This window comes from Ammodytes marinus (genome assembly GCF_949987685.1).
Source record: "Ammodytes marinus genome assembly, chromosome: 1".
In the NCBI taxonomy this organism is placed as follows: Eukaryota; Metazoa; Chordata; class Actinopteri; order Uranoscopiformes; family Ammodytidae; genus Ammodytes; species Ammodytes marinus.
Window position 1 is genome coordinate 14,769,429 of NC_137230.1, and position 14,221 is coordinate 14,783,649.

General features: G+C 39.5%; 1 protein-coding gene across 2 annotated transcripts in view; it reads left to right on the forward strand.

The window, feature by feature from the left end:
• Positions 1-442: 442 nt before the first annotated feature.
• The window catches only part of map2k5 (mitogen-activated protein kinase kinase 5), a 59,402-nt gene continuing 45,623 nt past the window's right edge, over positions 443-14,221 (forward strand). The window contains exons 1-8 of one of the 2 annotated variants that reach the window (XM_080054060.1): positions 443-849; positions 1,087-1,135; positions 1,576-1,643; positions 7,226-7,295; positions 8,010-8,050; positions 9,460-9,527; positions 9,627-9,708; positions 13,618-13,682. In XM_080054060.1, the coding sequence (XP_079910186.1) occupies positions 718-849; positions 1,087-1,135; positions 1,576-1,643; positions 7,226-7,295; positions 8,010-8,050; positions 9,460-9,527; positions 9,627-9,708; positions 13,618-13,682 (575 nt within the window). In that variant the 5' untranslated portion in view covers positions 443-717. The remainder of the gene's footprint in view (positions 850-1,086; positions 1,136-1,575; positions 1,644-7,225; positions 7,296-8,009; positions 8,051-9,459; positions 9,528-9,626; positions 9,709-13,617; positions 13,683-14,221) is intronic. The other variant, XM_080054061.1, reaches the window with a different exon arrangement.

The following is a 14,221-nucleotide window of genomic DNA, read 5'->3' on the forward strand; positions in this document are numbered from 1 at the left end:
ATTTCTAAAAAAAAATTAAAACCATATTTCACTTTCATTCCACTTCACAATGATGCACCACTTTGTGTTGGTCTATCACATGAAATCCCAATAAAATAAATGTACGCGTGTAGTTTAATGTGACAAAATGTGGAAAATTCCAAGGGGTATGAATACTTTTGCAAGCCACTGTATATATAGGCTATACAGTATTTACCAATATGTTTCAAGAATATTTGAATGCTGATAAGTGGCACAATAGCCTGCATTAACTACATGCATATTATGCATTTGTTTTATTCTCGTAGTCAGTAACACGTTTTTTCTAGTAGCCAATATATTTCAGGGATTTACTTGACAGTAAAAGTAGCCATTTTTGACTGGACACTAGAATAGTGATCTTTTATTTTGAAATGCTTGAGCGGATGTTGATTAGGAAACGTTTGGAGCAGAAGTGGTTTTCCAAAACCTCCGATAAAACAGTTAAAAACTTTGCTCTACAATGCGGGCAGATACCAATTTGCAGTTAAAGCCAAACCTTTCATGAGCTTATGACGTGTCCTCGCTGTCGGCAGTGACAAAGCTCAACAGTTAACCTTTTTAAACCTCCGCATCACTTCACACTAGTGTCCGGACTGAGCAGGATGCTAGCATGCTAGTACAAGCCACTGCAGGAAATCAGATCGTTAGCTTAGACAGCCAGCCAAATGTTATTGTGAGGCTTACCTTTGCCTCTTTATGCTCATACTAGATTTAAATAATCTCTGCGCAATGGACACCGAGGCAATAGTGATCCGTATAAAAACGCCGTCAGGTGACATGGACTCGTCCGTCGACTGTCCATCCCTTCTGAACTTCAATGACTTGCTGGTGAGTCTCCTAAAATGCTACAGCGCTAGCTAACTGTCACTATTTTTTTTCTCACTTTACAGTTAAAAACAGCTGTGCAGTCTAACGACACACATACAGCTTGAAACTGACACACCATGACCACAACCAGTATATTTTGTTAATTCTATGTGGTCTCTTAATTATTTCAGGTTCCCTGCTTCTGTCAACAGTTTTAAACTATGTCCCTGTTCTAATTCACTCCGCCATACATTTCAGGTGGCAATCAGAGATGTCATGCCTGAAGCCACTGTCACAGCCTTTGAATGTAAGTGTCCGTTATAGCAGCTGTTGGTCAACGGTCTGACCTAATAAATACTCCAGTTAAGAAATGAATTTTTCAAAACTTTGATTCCATAATTGGCTAGTAGCCTTATTATTATGCAAACATTTAGCATCTTTTCTCCCATTTGGTTCCTCCAAGTGGTGTGAACTGTTTCAAAAGGAATGACTTTGCTCCAAGTTTTCATAATAGGAAAAACAAAAGTGTTTCTCATTAAGTTTAAGAGTTTTCTGTAACTGTGTATAATATATTTGCTTTTCCACAAGAACAATAGGTTATTATTATCTCTTTACTGTTAAATGTAAAATCAATTCATATTAATATCAACATGGTGTTTTGCTTTGAGTGCTCCCTTTTCTGTTCATGTTTTATTATTTTGTTAAAAAGTTTTCAAATGAAATGATTCAAATCTCTGTGTTTTTAAGATGAAGATGAGGTGGGGGACAGAATCACTGTAAGAAGTGATGAAGAACTCAAAGCCATGTTGTCATATGTGAGTACATAAATTCCTTTTTCATCATGTCACATCCATCCCAGAGGTTGCATGACAGGATTATATATTACTGGAGGAGTTTTTCTGGGAACTGTATTCTTTACTTGAAAGTAGTTCTGATCTCAGTGTTGCCATTTCTTTCTACAATGTCAATGACAATGACATCCACTGCATGTCTGAACATCTTACAGTTTTTTTTCGATCGATTTCTAGCACTTTGTTCAAATGCTAACACACTGCTGTCACAACTGTAAACCACACATTCAAAACAGAATGGATATCAGCCTAGTGCAATTCAAACACTGCTGATTGCAATTTCAACTGAAACACTAAGAAGGTGTCTTGTTTTAGACTTGTTAGTGATACTGTATACAGTATAGGGAAAGCTCAAAAATATTTTTTTTTGGAAATGGACCAAGGAAGACAGGTTGTTGGAGGGAGAAGAGAAGCAGTCAGTGCGTTTACATGCAGACTCATAATCGGGTAACTAAGCGAATAAGACTTCAACAGGACTTTTAAACTGCATGTAAACACCTTTATCCGATCTACTTCGGACACAACTCGGCACAATAACGTACAAGAGAAGTCGGATAAGAACACCTAGATAATTCGTTCATTGTTGGCTTTCTCTCTGCATGTATACAGGGATCGGACATCGCATATCGGACTTCTCGTTCTGTGCTTGTTGTGTGCCTGCGCGTGATAGGCTACACCATGGGTTATTGACGGAAGGGAACCGGACGTGGCTCTAAAACCACTTGTTGAAAGCATGGTTGAAAGGGCTACAGCGCCACCTAGCATAGTGGAGACAGCCATGCATCGGACATTTATCCGATTTCTGAAAGGCCATGTATACTCAGACAAGTGACACGGTCTGTTCGAGTGTCTTGTTCGATATATGTCTTAATCCAATCTAGTTGTGCCATGGAAACGCACTGAGTGATACTGTGGATGTGTGGAGGAAGACCTAGAAGACATGTAGCTGTCATTTATGATGAAATACAGTAAGGGCAACACTGATAGACCCTGTTTTGAATCATGGTCTCTCATTGAGAGAAGCAGGGTTGAGGGTGAAACGCAATCGTCAAAGATCTAAAGTTGCATCTGTAATACAAATTTCCCAGCAAACAAAAACGTAAGAGTTGCACCCTTACAGTAAATGACAACATTACAGGAATTGATTTCTGTATTACAATTATAGAATATGTACACAGATACATACTACATTTGGAAATGTTATCAATAAAATATAAAATAAAAAGATTGTAATTAGTGTATTGGGGTTTGATGCTAGTGTTTATGCTCTGAGTTTGTTTCTGAGTGACAGTGTGTGTTATCTCAATGAGGCTGGTTCATAGTGTTTGATGCACTGAGCCTATTTTGCAGGTGAAGTGAACTGTTCAGCTCCAGTGACTGTTGGTAGAGAAGACTGTAGTTAGAGTTTTGCACATTGAGCTACAGTTGTGCCCACTGTGGTTTATCGATCGAAAAAAACTGTAAAAGAGAGATCCCTCTTTTGTCCAATCTAAAGTTTACTATACTTTTTGCACAAGTGGTTTTGGGTGTTTTGCTTTTCCAATCCAAATGAAGATCTTTTCTGTCGCCTTTTCAGCTTTGAAGAGAACTTTGTGGCATGCGCAGTAACCATTAGGCTGCTAAGGCACTCCCAAAGAATAGATAGAATATAATAGCTAGAATATTGAGCATTTTATGTTCCTCATACTTTGATATTTTGTATTTTTAAATGCTTTGTGCAGCACAATTAAAGAGCCACTCACTTCCCTTTTCATTGGGCAGAAATCTCGGGAGACAGACCACTCCAAATCTTAGCACAAACACTCAAAAATTGTCCTTCTAACTGACAGGAATAAGGTATAACCAATTGAAAAACTTTGAAAAGCAAATCTCAGAATTGCAGTATACCTTCCGTGGTCACCAAAACCTTAGTGGTGTGCAGAGTGGCCATCTCATTTCAGATTGTGCGTTTTTAAAAAGAAGAATGTCTATCTAAAAAAATGTGGTGTAGGAGGCACCATTCTTCTGGTAGAGAAATACATGTAAAAAGAAAGAAGTAGATTTTGAAAACTATATACAATGACACATTTTGACCACTTGCTTCTCTCTTTTACAAATGTATTTATCTCCAATTCAGCAATCTGTACATCTGATCATTTTGAAACCATATAGACTCACCCAGCTGTATTTAACCTATGTGGTAAAAAAACTCCTTATTGGTCGTTATCAGCAACACATACCCACGTACACATACACAAACTTCCACTACCCATTCAGCTCCCCCACTTGGTGCATTACATGTTCATATATCCCCATACTTACTGTTCATGCCACGGACAGTAAGAGTAAATGAGTTTAATGGCTTTCTCTACGAGGTACACTGAAAGCTAAATGAACTGTCAATTTTTATTATTTATTATTCAGTACTTAAAGTTTTGCCTCATTAAAGAGCGGGCCCCCTGGGCTGCAGAATTGTTCAAAATCTACTTTCATCTGTGGATGTCTTTTACCCCCCATCAGCTCACAATGATGCTGTTCGAGCCACAGGCGCATTTTACTCTCCATGTTTTTTGTCCATTTTTTCACGCATTCACTTGTGGTTGCTTTTTAATCATTAAGTAGCATTGTGTAGCAGGCTGATTAAGCAAAAAGAGAGCTATTGGGCCGATGAGTGCTGTGAAACAGGGATGGAAAAAGTATTGACCTTATGCAGCCTTATTATTCATGAATTCAGCTGACTTGTTTTGAAGTTCTTTTGAAATTATGCCTAACCCTTTCTTGTCTGTGTGTCCTGTTTGACTGGAAGCAACTTTCAAGAGAAAGTCACAGTATTGATGTACCAATAAGATTTTAGGATTTTTGAGTATAGCCTCATTATGTTGTGTATTTTACGAAAAGGCTGTGGTCATTTGATTGAAATACATGATCAGCCAAAACTTCAGCCGTAGTCACAAGTATACCTGTGCTTTTTTAAATAGCAGACAAAAGAGGTCTGCTATTTAAAGCAACTGCGATGTACAAGCTACTATTGTAGCCTTCAGGGTCCCTGGTAGTCACAGATTTGTATGGGCCGTCAGTTAAGTCAAATATTTTATATTTACGACCCTGACCTGCGCCTCACTCTACCCAGCACAAATAATTAGTATTCACAACAGCGCACTGCTTTGAACACAAAATTCAAAAGCCATTTGTACAATGAAGTTTTGCCAAAAAAATCCAAGAGTGCTGTAATGGCTTTCTACTTCTCATGGGACAGCCAAGTGTACAAAAAAGCTGCTGATCACCTGGAAAACACCGGGCTCACTTTCATATAATTTACACTAGCCAAGTACTTAAAATGTCTTGTGCAAGGGTTATGCATTTCAGCAGTCATTTGCATTTGTGTTCAGAGGGATTTTTTTTCTTGTTTCGGTTGTTTGCTGTGTTTGCCATTTTGCCTCCGTAGAGACCTAAGTGGATTTTTGCCTCTATGTTGGTAATTCCAGGTGAGCAGACAGCCATTATGTGAAATTAAAATGTATTAAGGCAAACCAGCTTGTTAGGTGAAAGGTGGAATAATTCATTAGTCGTGTGTGTGTGTGTGTTTGTGTTCTAAACGGCCTACTAACAGGCATTTACATGTATATACTCATACTGTCTACTTAACGATTGATTGTGAATGCAAGGTTCGTCAGACAGTTTACACTGTATACAGAAGCATCTCAGCTGACCTATCGATCCATACACAAAATCTTACCGGAAGTAATTTCTCTTCGGGGCTTTTCTCGCCTGCACAATATTACATACACAACCACAACATACTCAAATTGACATCAAAATGACTATCAGTAGACGTTAGTAGGCATCTCGAACACAGCCTGTGTGTGTGTCTTTGCGTGCGCTTGTGTGTGGCTGTTACATTCATAACCAGCTCTTTAAATATACTTTTACCACGCAGTCTTTTTTCCTGCTTTAACATTGCCTTGCGGAAAATTCATGCACCTTGTTTCTGAGCAAAATTAATGCTCAAATTCAGCACTTAATTAACATGTGTCTGCTGAGGGCATTTATTGTGAGAAGTGTCCCCCATCACTGAGAAGAACATTGATTGCTACATGCTCCTGTGAGACCCGCTTGTCTTGCAGGCATCTCTAATCATTGTTCGACACCTTGAAAGACAGACACCCCTGTTCAAAGTTAAAGACTGGCCTGTGTCAGGTGCTAAAAAAAAACCCATTTGACCTCATCCATTCCTCTGCTCAGCTCCCCCTTGAGGTAGTGGCTCTAATTCCACCATTCTTACTCCCATTTCCCCCTTAGTCTGCTAATGATGATGAAACCCACTCTATGCTCTCGCTCTCCCACTTGTCCCTTAAGGCTGAGCGATGGTATTTGGGATCGGACACTGTTTAGTTATTGGCCAACAATGGAGAATGTATTTTAATAACACACCTACTACAGATTAGGTGATAATTGCAGCCTTAATCAATAAACTAGCTGAGCGGAAAATTAAAGGTACATGAATCCCCGATTCACCCCCTCACAAACACACACACACACACCTTCAACACACAACACGTTTTTTGGTATTAGGCCCATTGTAAGGATGTGGCCTAGTGTGAACGCTGGAGGGTGAAAGCGGAGGGCTAGGAGCGAGGAAGGATCTGACAGTGATAAATAGGCCTTTTAATAACAGCTGTGCCACTTGGGTAGCCATTCTGATCCATTCCCATCCAAGCCGGTCCCATCGTCCTCCCTCCCCCCTCCCCCACAAAGAGGGAGCACATTTACATATTGCTCTGATGACTTGGTTGTTGATACTGGATTGTAAATGAAACACAATGAACACATGTGTATGTGTGGACTTCATAAAGACAGACATCAATTGTCAAACAGGGTCTTCAGTAAGGTCTTGCTGTACATTTCTGCTGTTTGGAAGCTTCAACACACACACAGGCACACGGACACACACAGTTTAACAGATGGTTTGGTTAACTGAAACATCAATTATTGCATTCCCTTGGCAAGCGTCCGGTGTGTGTGTGTGTGTGTGTGTGTGTGTGTGTGTGTGTGTGTGTGTGTGTGTGTGTGTGTGTGTGTGTGTGTGTGTGTGTGTGTGTGTGTGTGTGTGTGTGTGTGTGTGTGTGTGTGTGTGTGTGTGTGTGTGTGTGTGTGTGTGTGTGTGTGTGTGTGTGTGTGTGTGTGTGTGTGCGCAGGTCCTGTAGGATATGAGTGTTGGTTGAGCTGTTGACCTGGAGGAGAAAAGGGTTAATGCTACACTCCTTCAGAACAAGCCCATAGGGCATAGGTCCTCATCGGCAACAGCTTTCAGCACAGCATGATTTCTTTTATAGGAACATTGTGGATTAATTCTGATGTCATTTAGATAAACATAATTTTTTGTGTCATGTTTTTTTTTTGTCGGAGCAGCGCGTTGTCACATTGCACATTTAGCAAGGCTTTTCTTCATCTGTTTTATATTGTAAAGTTTTTTATTCTGTAAACATTCTTGTACATATTCTCAGTAATTGTGGAATAATAACCATCATTGCCCTAAACTATCTGTCCCTTATCTTTTCCCCATTCAGTACTACAACACAATGAGTGAACAGCGCATGAATGGAATGCTGCCGGACCCTCTTCAGATTTTTCCACGAGGTACAGAGTGACATGTTACAGTTTATCATGGGTTGGTAATGCTGAAAGGCTAAATACGTCTTTGTAGTGAATGTGTAGGCAACCATCACAGATGACATTTAAATATACAAAAATATTCACAATGTTCACCACAAAATTGCAGAAATGTTAAATTTGGCTTATATTAAGCCCTTCAGCTGTGTTCAGACTATAAGTAAAAGGGAGCATTTGGTGGCTAGAAGTAACAGTTGAGCGTCTGGACAACATTGAAAGTCTTTGGCTCATTCTGTTATTGTGTTGACAGTGATTTCTAAATATACATCTCTATTGCTCCAAGAACATTGGAAATGTGCATGATCTCTGGCACACAACTAGTGCATTTTCAAAACTTACCCATTTTATACCTCCATGTTGTTTTCCCTCACCACTCAAAGTCACACACAATTCGTTAACAGGCCCCAAGGGCAAAGTGACGAAACATATTATTATCTCTCTCTTTCTCTCTCTCTTTTACTCTGTGTCCTGCTCTCTATCAAACTATTTCTCTGTTCTCTAACTCTGATTGTACTACTAGCTGTCCCAAGAGCCCATCATCTCAATCTCTCGCTTGTCAGAGTAACCCTCATTTCATTTCATCTTTTTATTTTTTTCCTTTTATAAAGAACTGATTCCTTTTCAGCACATTTGTAAATGGCCCAGTGATGTGTTCTACAATCTAGTCAATTACTGTTTCAGCCGGCAAGACTCCAGGGATCCGGAACATACATGGCCTGAAGGTACCTATCTCAATAATTGTTTCAGCTGCCTTACACAGAGAACGAGGGGAGGGGAGGGCGTGAAGTTGAGGCAAATGGATCGGTAACGCTGTGTTCCACTTATTGAAATGTCAATTGAAGTCAAGGCTCTCCTTTTCTTTCGCTCATTTTCTTGCTCCCCCGTCCATGTTTATGTATGGGAGTGGCTGGCTGTGACTTTTCCTCTCCTCCTCTCTCTCCTTCTGTTTTTGTTTCTAATGCTTGGAAAAGCCATTTAAGAACAAGGTATTGAAACCTCGATCCCCCTGCAGATTACTATGATTCTCTCATTCCATATGATAGGATGAACATCAGTGTTGGTACTGGTGAAAACTTAGTCAATACGAAGATGTCATTGTTCAACCATGAAATTATCATTACAAGCACCCCTCTGCCACTCACAAATGGCCTGCCACAGACCTTTCCATTTTATGTTTGGCATATGTTGCTATTGAAACTCATTGCTAATTACCATGGGTTAACCATGGGTTAATTGACACCTCCTCCATCTCTCCAGATGATCTATATAATATCCATCTCCATTTCAATAATAACATTTTTACCCCCCAACCCTTTTATTTAATGTATCCTCTGAGGTGCTTTTGGTAACAACTTCTGAACTGTGTCAATTTTTTCTAAGGTCAAGGGTCTGTTTTGAGAAGATGATGTTTTCCAGAAACCTTTAGTCCTTTGGTTATCGTTCCCGTCTTCTCTCCCGTTCTAATATAAAAGTAATTGGCTGAGGGGAGTCGTGTGCACTGTTTAAATGAGGTCTTCCTGGGCACTAATTAAAGGGAGAATCCCTGTGCTTTAGTGGACCCAACACATTGGCCTTTTGACCTCAATTAAATTAGTTATTTATTTTTTAGTATCCTCTTTTCAGAGTATTTTCTCTTCTTCTGTGTACAATATCTGGGTTGAGTACAGTGGTCTTTGGAGTAAACATAGATGCAGATGAATAGATGTAAAGAACAAGTTCCCTTGTGAGGCTATGGTATTTAAATGTTTTAACTTTGCCTCCAGCCTCTGTCCAAGTCTCTTTTATCAGTCTTTTTCCCCCTAGTCTTTAGCCATATTGTTGTACTTTCATGAAATATATTTTTGGCTCTCTCCTCTTTCTCTGTCTGCAGTCTGTCATCCTTTCCCTCCTCTATGTGGACACCTCTGTCTCTCTTCTTTGCCTCCCTCCCTTCTCTCCTACGAAAGCCAATTAACCTTCAGGCTGAACTGCAAGCCTTTGTTTTGCTCTTGTTCATTAGGGGGGTCTGGCCATATGTCTGTCTGCCTATCTTTCGGCCTTGACCACTTAGTGTGCTTCTCTGTGTGTTTATGTCCGTGCGTGTGTGTATGTGTGTGCTTTGACATGTGTTTATTTGTTTGCACACCTTCAGGTTAATACAAGACCTAACCCAGCCAATGACTGTTCCCATGCTGTCCCAGACTCCATGGCTAACAACAGGTGAGCTTGTTGGTGCATTAGGAGCATGTAACACTACCTGGAATAAACTTTGGTTGGATGGTTGATACATGAGTAGAAAGATGTTTTCACAATACTTAGGTCTGTGCATCTGTGCTGTGTTCCTTCCCCCAGCTTAAAAAAGTCATCCGCTGAGCTGAAGAGGATCCTGACAAATGGGCAGGTGAGCCTGTTTTTTTAAGTAGAATTTGAGCGTTGTTATCTCACTGTTATTATCTCACACCTAGTTGACTGACCGACTAGAGTGCATTTTCACTAGTGGTTGGCTCCTCTATTGGTTTTCTGTAATGCGAAATTGTAGGCATTTTGTACTGAGTGTGTATTTGGTTATTGTCTCTTTACTGTACCGCACTGGGAGAAGGGGGTCTGCGTGTTCTTAGGAGCAAGCCCTCCTAAGTCACACCTGTCTCTTTAAAACAGTCTGTCTTTCTCTTTCTCTCACACACAGAAACACACACACACACACTCACACACAAACACGCACATGCACACAAGCACGCACACACACACACACACACACACACACACACACACACACACACACACACACACACACACACACACACACACACACACACACACACACACACACACACACACACACACACACACACACACACACAGCGGCTTACATGTCAACACTTAAGCCAGCAGCCTCTCAGGTTTTTGCAGTAACACACAGGGCTAATAGAGTTGTTCTCTCCCTTGTCCTCCATCCCTACACTGATGTCCTTCTCACATGTTCTTAAATCAATTAAGGTGATTTGGGGAGAGGGGGGTGGTGAAAAGGTGCTCCAGTGCAGCATGGGCAGGGGATAATGATCAATTACAGAATTATTCATTGGACATTTTAAATCAGGGCAATTTAGGATGCATAGACAACATTCTATGAAAGCATAAAAAAGGGAATCGTTGGACATTTTTCATTTGTACGTCTGCTGTTATATCAGCACTTTTATCGTAATAAATGTTATAGATATATAAAATATTTTCAGTTTATTAGCATTAGGTTTTGTATCATAGCGGTCAATATGTAGGGGAGAACGGGGGAATGTGAGCCATCGGGTAATGTGAGACACCCCCTGTATCTAGGCAATGGAACACATTTTTGGTCATGTGAGATATATGTTTTCAAGCCCCTCTCATTTCCCCTTGGTCATGTAAGAGAGGACCTCATGGTGATGTTGTAAGCATGTTTTTTCCACAAAAATGTCTTTTTTAAATGTAAAAGTAAATTTTCTTGCCGTCAACTTAATCGATTGTTGTGCCAAAGCAAATTGATTCAGGTATAAAAACTTATATCATACATGTTGATGAACTACCAACATATGAAACCATGTGATGATGATACCTGAAGATTTGCCTGATTTGCTGTTAGAGGTAGTTTTTTCTCAAAGTGTGATAGTGGGGTAAAGTGAGACAGTGTCTGTGCCCTCTTTTAATGAATCCATTATATTTGAGGTAGCAAAGAGACTAGTTTCAATAAGATAAAAGACAATGTTGGCTGGAGGTGGGGGTTAATGTAGGGCCCTATGATTTCCGCGATAACGAAAACGCGGACGGAATCACGGAATCGGGCAATTAAAACGGAATCTACTGTTTAACACGGAATTCGCCATTATTTTGGTGAAATTCAATTTCCAAGGCAAAGGGAAACAACACGGTTGAAATTAAAGCAGAACTAGGGAGGACTTTTGGTTTGGCGACATCTAAAGACCAAACTACTGCTGTGAAAAGTAGAGCCTGGCTGCAGGATCGCTAATGTAACACACAGCGCCAAACCCCTTTCACAAATCTGTCTATTCAATGTTTACTTATGAATGTATCCATGTACGTAACTCTGACATGTACATAACTTGCTTTATTGTTAATAATATGGTCTGTTTATAAATTCGGCATATGATTTAAAGCATCTAAAAGCACGTAATCATGTTAAACGTTTACTGTTTTTAAGTTATTAATGCCACTCGCTCCCGCAGATACACAGCACAGGGAGGTCTTATATTCAGCCATTGCTAAAGGGAGTGTTGTATTATGGAACGGCCGCTGTGGTACAAAATTCCAGTCTCAACAATGTTTCCTACACGCAATTTTAACTCTAGCGTCTACAGCCCGTTGTTTTCATGTAGTGTAACTTGTGTAATGTGTTACATTATTCAGCTGTTGCCGTGATGTCGGCTAACGCTGATGCTAATGATAACTAGCTCTCAGTCGCACAATAGACTGTAGGTTGGTGTTGCAGCCAGCTATTAGGTGAAGCGCTGTCCCACAGGTAAAAGCCATGGACCTATAAAGCCTGTCCAATATTCACTCTAATCCAGCTTCTTGAAAAGTTTATAAGGACTTTATTATTTATGTAAAAATAATATTTAATGTTTCACTTGAAGCACAAGATGAATGGCTTTATTTTCTGTTATAGCCTATACCCAACAAATTAGTTTTTTCGTTTTTTTAAGCACAAAAAACGGTGCAATGTTGTGATGTATTTTAAATTTAGCCTTATATCTGATTAAATGGTTAGAATATTATTTGTTTGCAATAATTAGACACTCGTTCTGATGACGAAATGAGTGTTAATTGTAAAAAAACGGAAGTCATGAGATTAAAACGGAAAAAACGGAATTTGTGAAAAAATAAAACGGAATTTGGAAAAAAATAAAACGGATTTCATAGGGCCCTATTAATGGTTGAAGGGGTGTCAGCAAGGGCATGGTTTGGCACGTATGTATGTGGGGGACAGGAGAGTGACCTTTAACATCAATAGACTCTAAGTAATATGTCTTTATTCAATGAATGATCCCAATAAAACAAATGCAGAAAAATATTAATCAAAGACTCAAAAGATGGAAAATGACAGCTGGGTCTAGTCCTGTGTTCTGAGTCCCAGGCTGTTCTAGCTGGTTCTGATTGTTATTTGCTCTGACCCCCAGACACTAGCTGGCTCTAAGGGTCCTGTGTTCTGACCCCCAGACAGTGTTTTAATCTAACTGGTTCTATCTGTCATTTGAATGTTAATTATTGAATATTAATTATATGGTGTATTTGATCAGAGTTCCTTTCAAGCGTTTAGAAAACATGTTTTTCTTAATTGACCAAACCCCATGATTCTGTTACTAGTCCGACATTAGTTTTGGAATATTTGGTTTTCAATCTTGCTGTTAGTATTCTAACTGTTACAACATGTGTTGTTATGGTAGTTTCAGAGTGGGAAAAGTAAGTGGAGCAAATGTAAAAAGTGTCTCACATTACCCCGTTCTCCCCTATATGTGAATGAAAATATTTTTTTGACAAAATGAAAAATGTCTTGTATAGTATGTATTTAAAAAGTGGAACAAATATATTAGGTTATTATACATGTGACATATAATAACAGAAGAGATGAAAACAATCCAACAATCTCTAATGAGTTGTTCCGCACATCCATAAGGATAATGATCTTGTTTAGTCCTCACATTCTGTTACACAAGTAAAGTGTGTAATTTTATAACTGCTGAAGTGGGTTATCGATACATTCCTTTGTTTTTATTTTGAAAATCATCCGCTCAATATTATCATACGGGCAGTTCTTTGCATTATTCCACCTTGAGGGATTTTCTTCTATAGGAATATTTTTGACAAAAAATTTAAAAATGCATGAGAGGAGGACAGTTTTTGCTCAGAGCTGCCATGTTAGATTGAGCGGCATTATATTACCTTTTTTGTCCAAATAGAGTGGAAAATAAACAGCAAACAAATCGTCATTAAACTCAACATCAGTCACTCCCCCACTCACCCAAGCACATGTTCCTTTATAAATTGGACAGCAAATGTTGTATTGATCTCCCCTTCTCCTCCTGCTGTCCCTCTGCTTGCTCTTCTTACGTTGCTGAACTTCGAGTGACCTGAATGCTTGTCATGTTTATAGCCTCAAGTGACGATGTAGCCCTCCCCCAGTCTCTATACTGCTCTTCCACTCTCACCTGTATAGTTACTCACATTATCCACTGGTTGCATGTTTTCTTATGTTATTATTATAACATGCAAGTATCAATATTGCTAGACCGGGTGTGTTTGTGTGTTTGTCGTGTTGCAGATAAATGCCCAAGATATCAACTATCAAGAGCAGCTTGGCCATGGAAACGGAGGCACGGTTTACAAGTAAGTGTTTTCTGGCTCTTTCACATTGAGGCACCGACATTACAAGGCCGCAGCACAATAACGGATAGTGACACTGAAGCGATACCTGCTGCTGAAGCAAGTGAGATAGTCTGAATGATGTATTCAGTGATTTGTTGCAGCTTCTATGAAGTGCAAATATTAAGGTAGAATGTCTCAATGAGTGGCCATTTCTAGACCGATGTGTGATTCGATTTTTGACTTTTCATAGTTTTTTTTCTTCAAATTTTTCATTATGAAGACATCACTCGATAGGATTCTGTGAAGGGTATTACTCCATTGTTCACTACCCCTCCTCTGTTCTTTCATCTGTCCATTTATCTCTTAGTGTTCAGTGTGACATCTATCAGGCTTGTTTTGTGACTGTACCTGCATTTATTTATTCTGGTGTGAAGGTTGCAAACATTTATGATATTGATTTGGGGCTGTAAGGTATGACAGCAATTGACTTAATCTGTCTATCGTACAGCGCATTACCTGCCATGATAAAAGAGCTCCATCCTCACTTCTAGACAAATGTA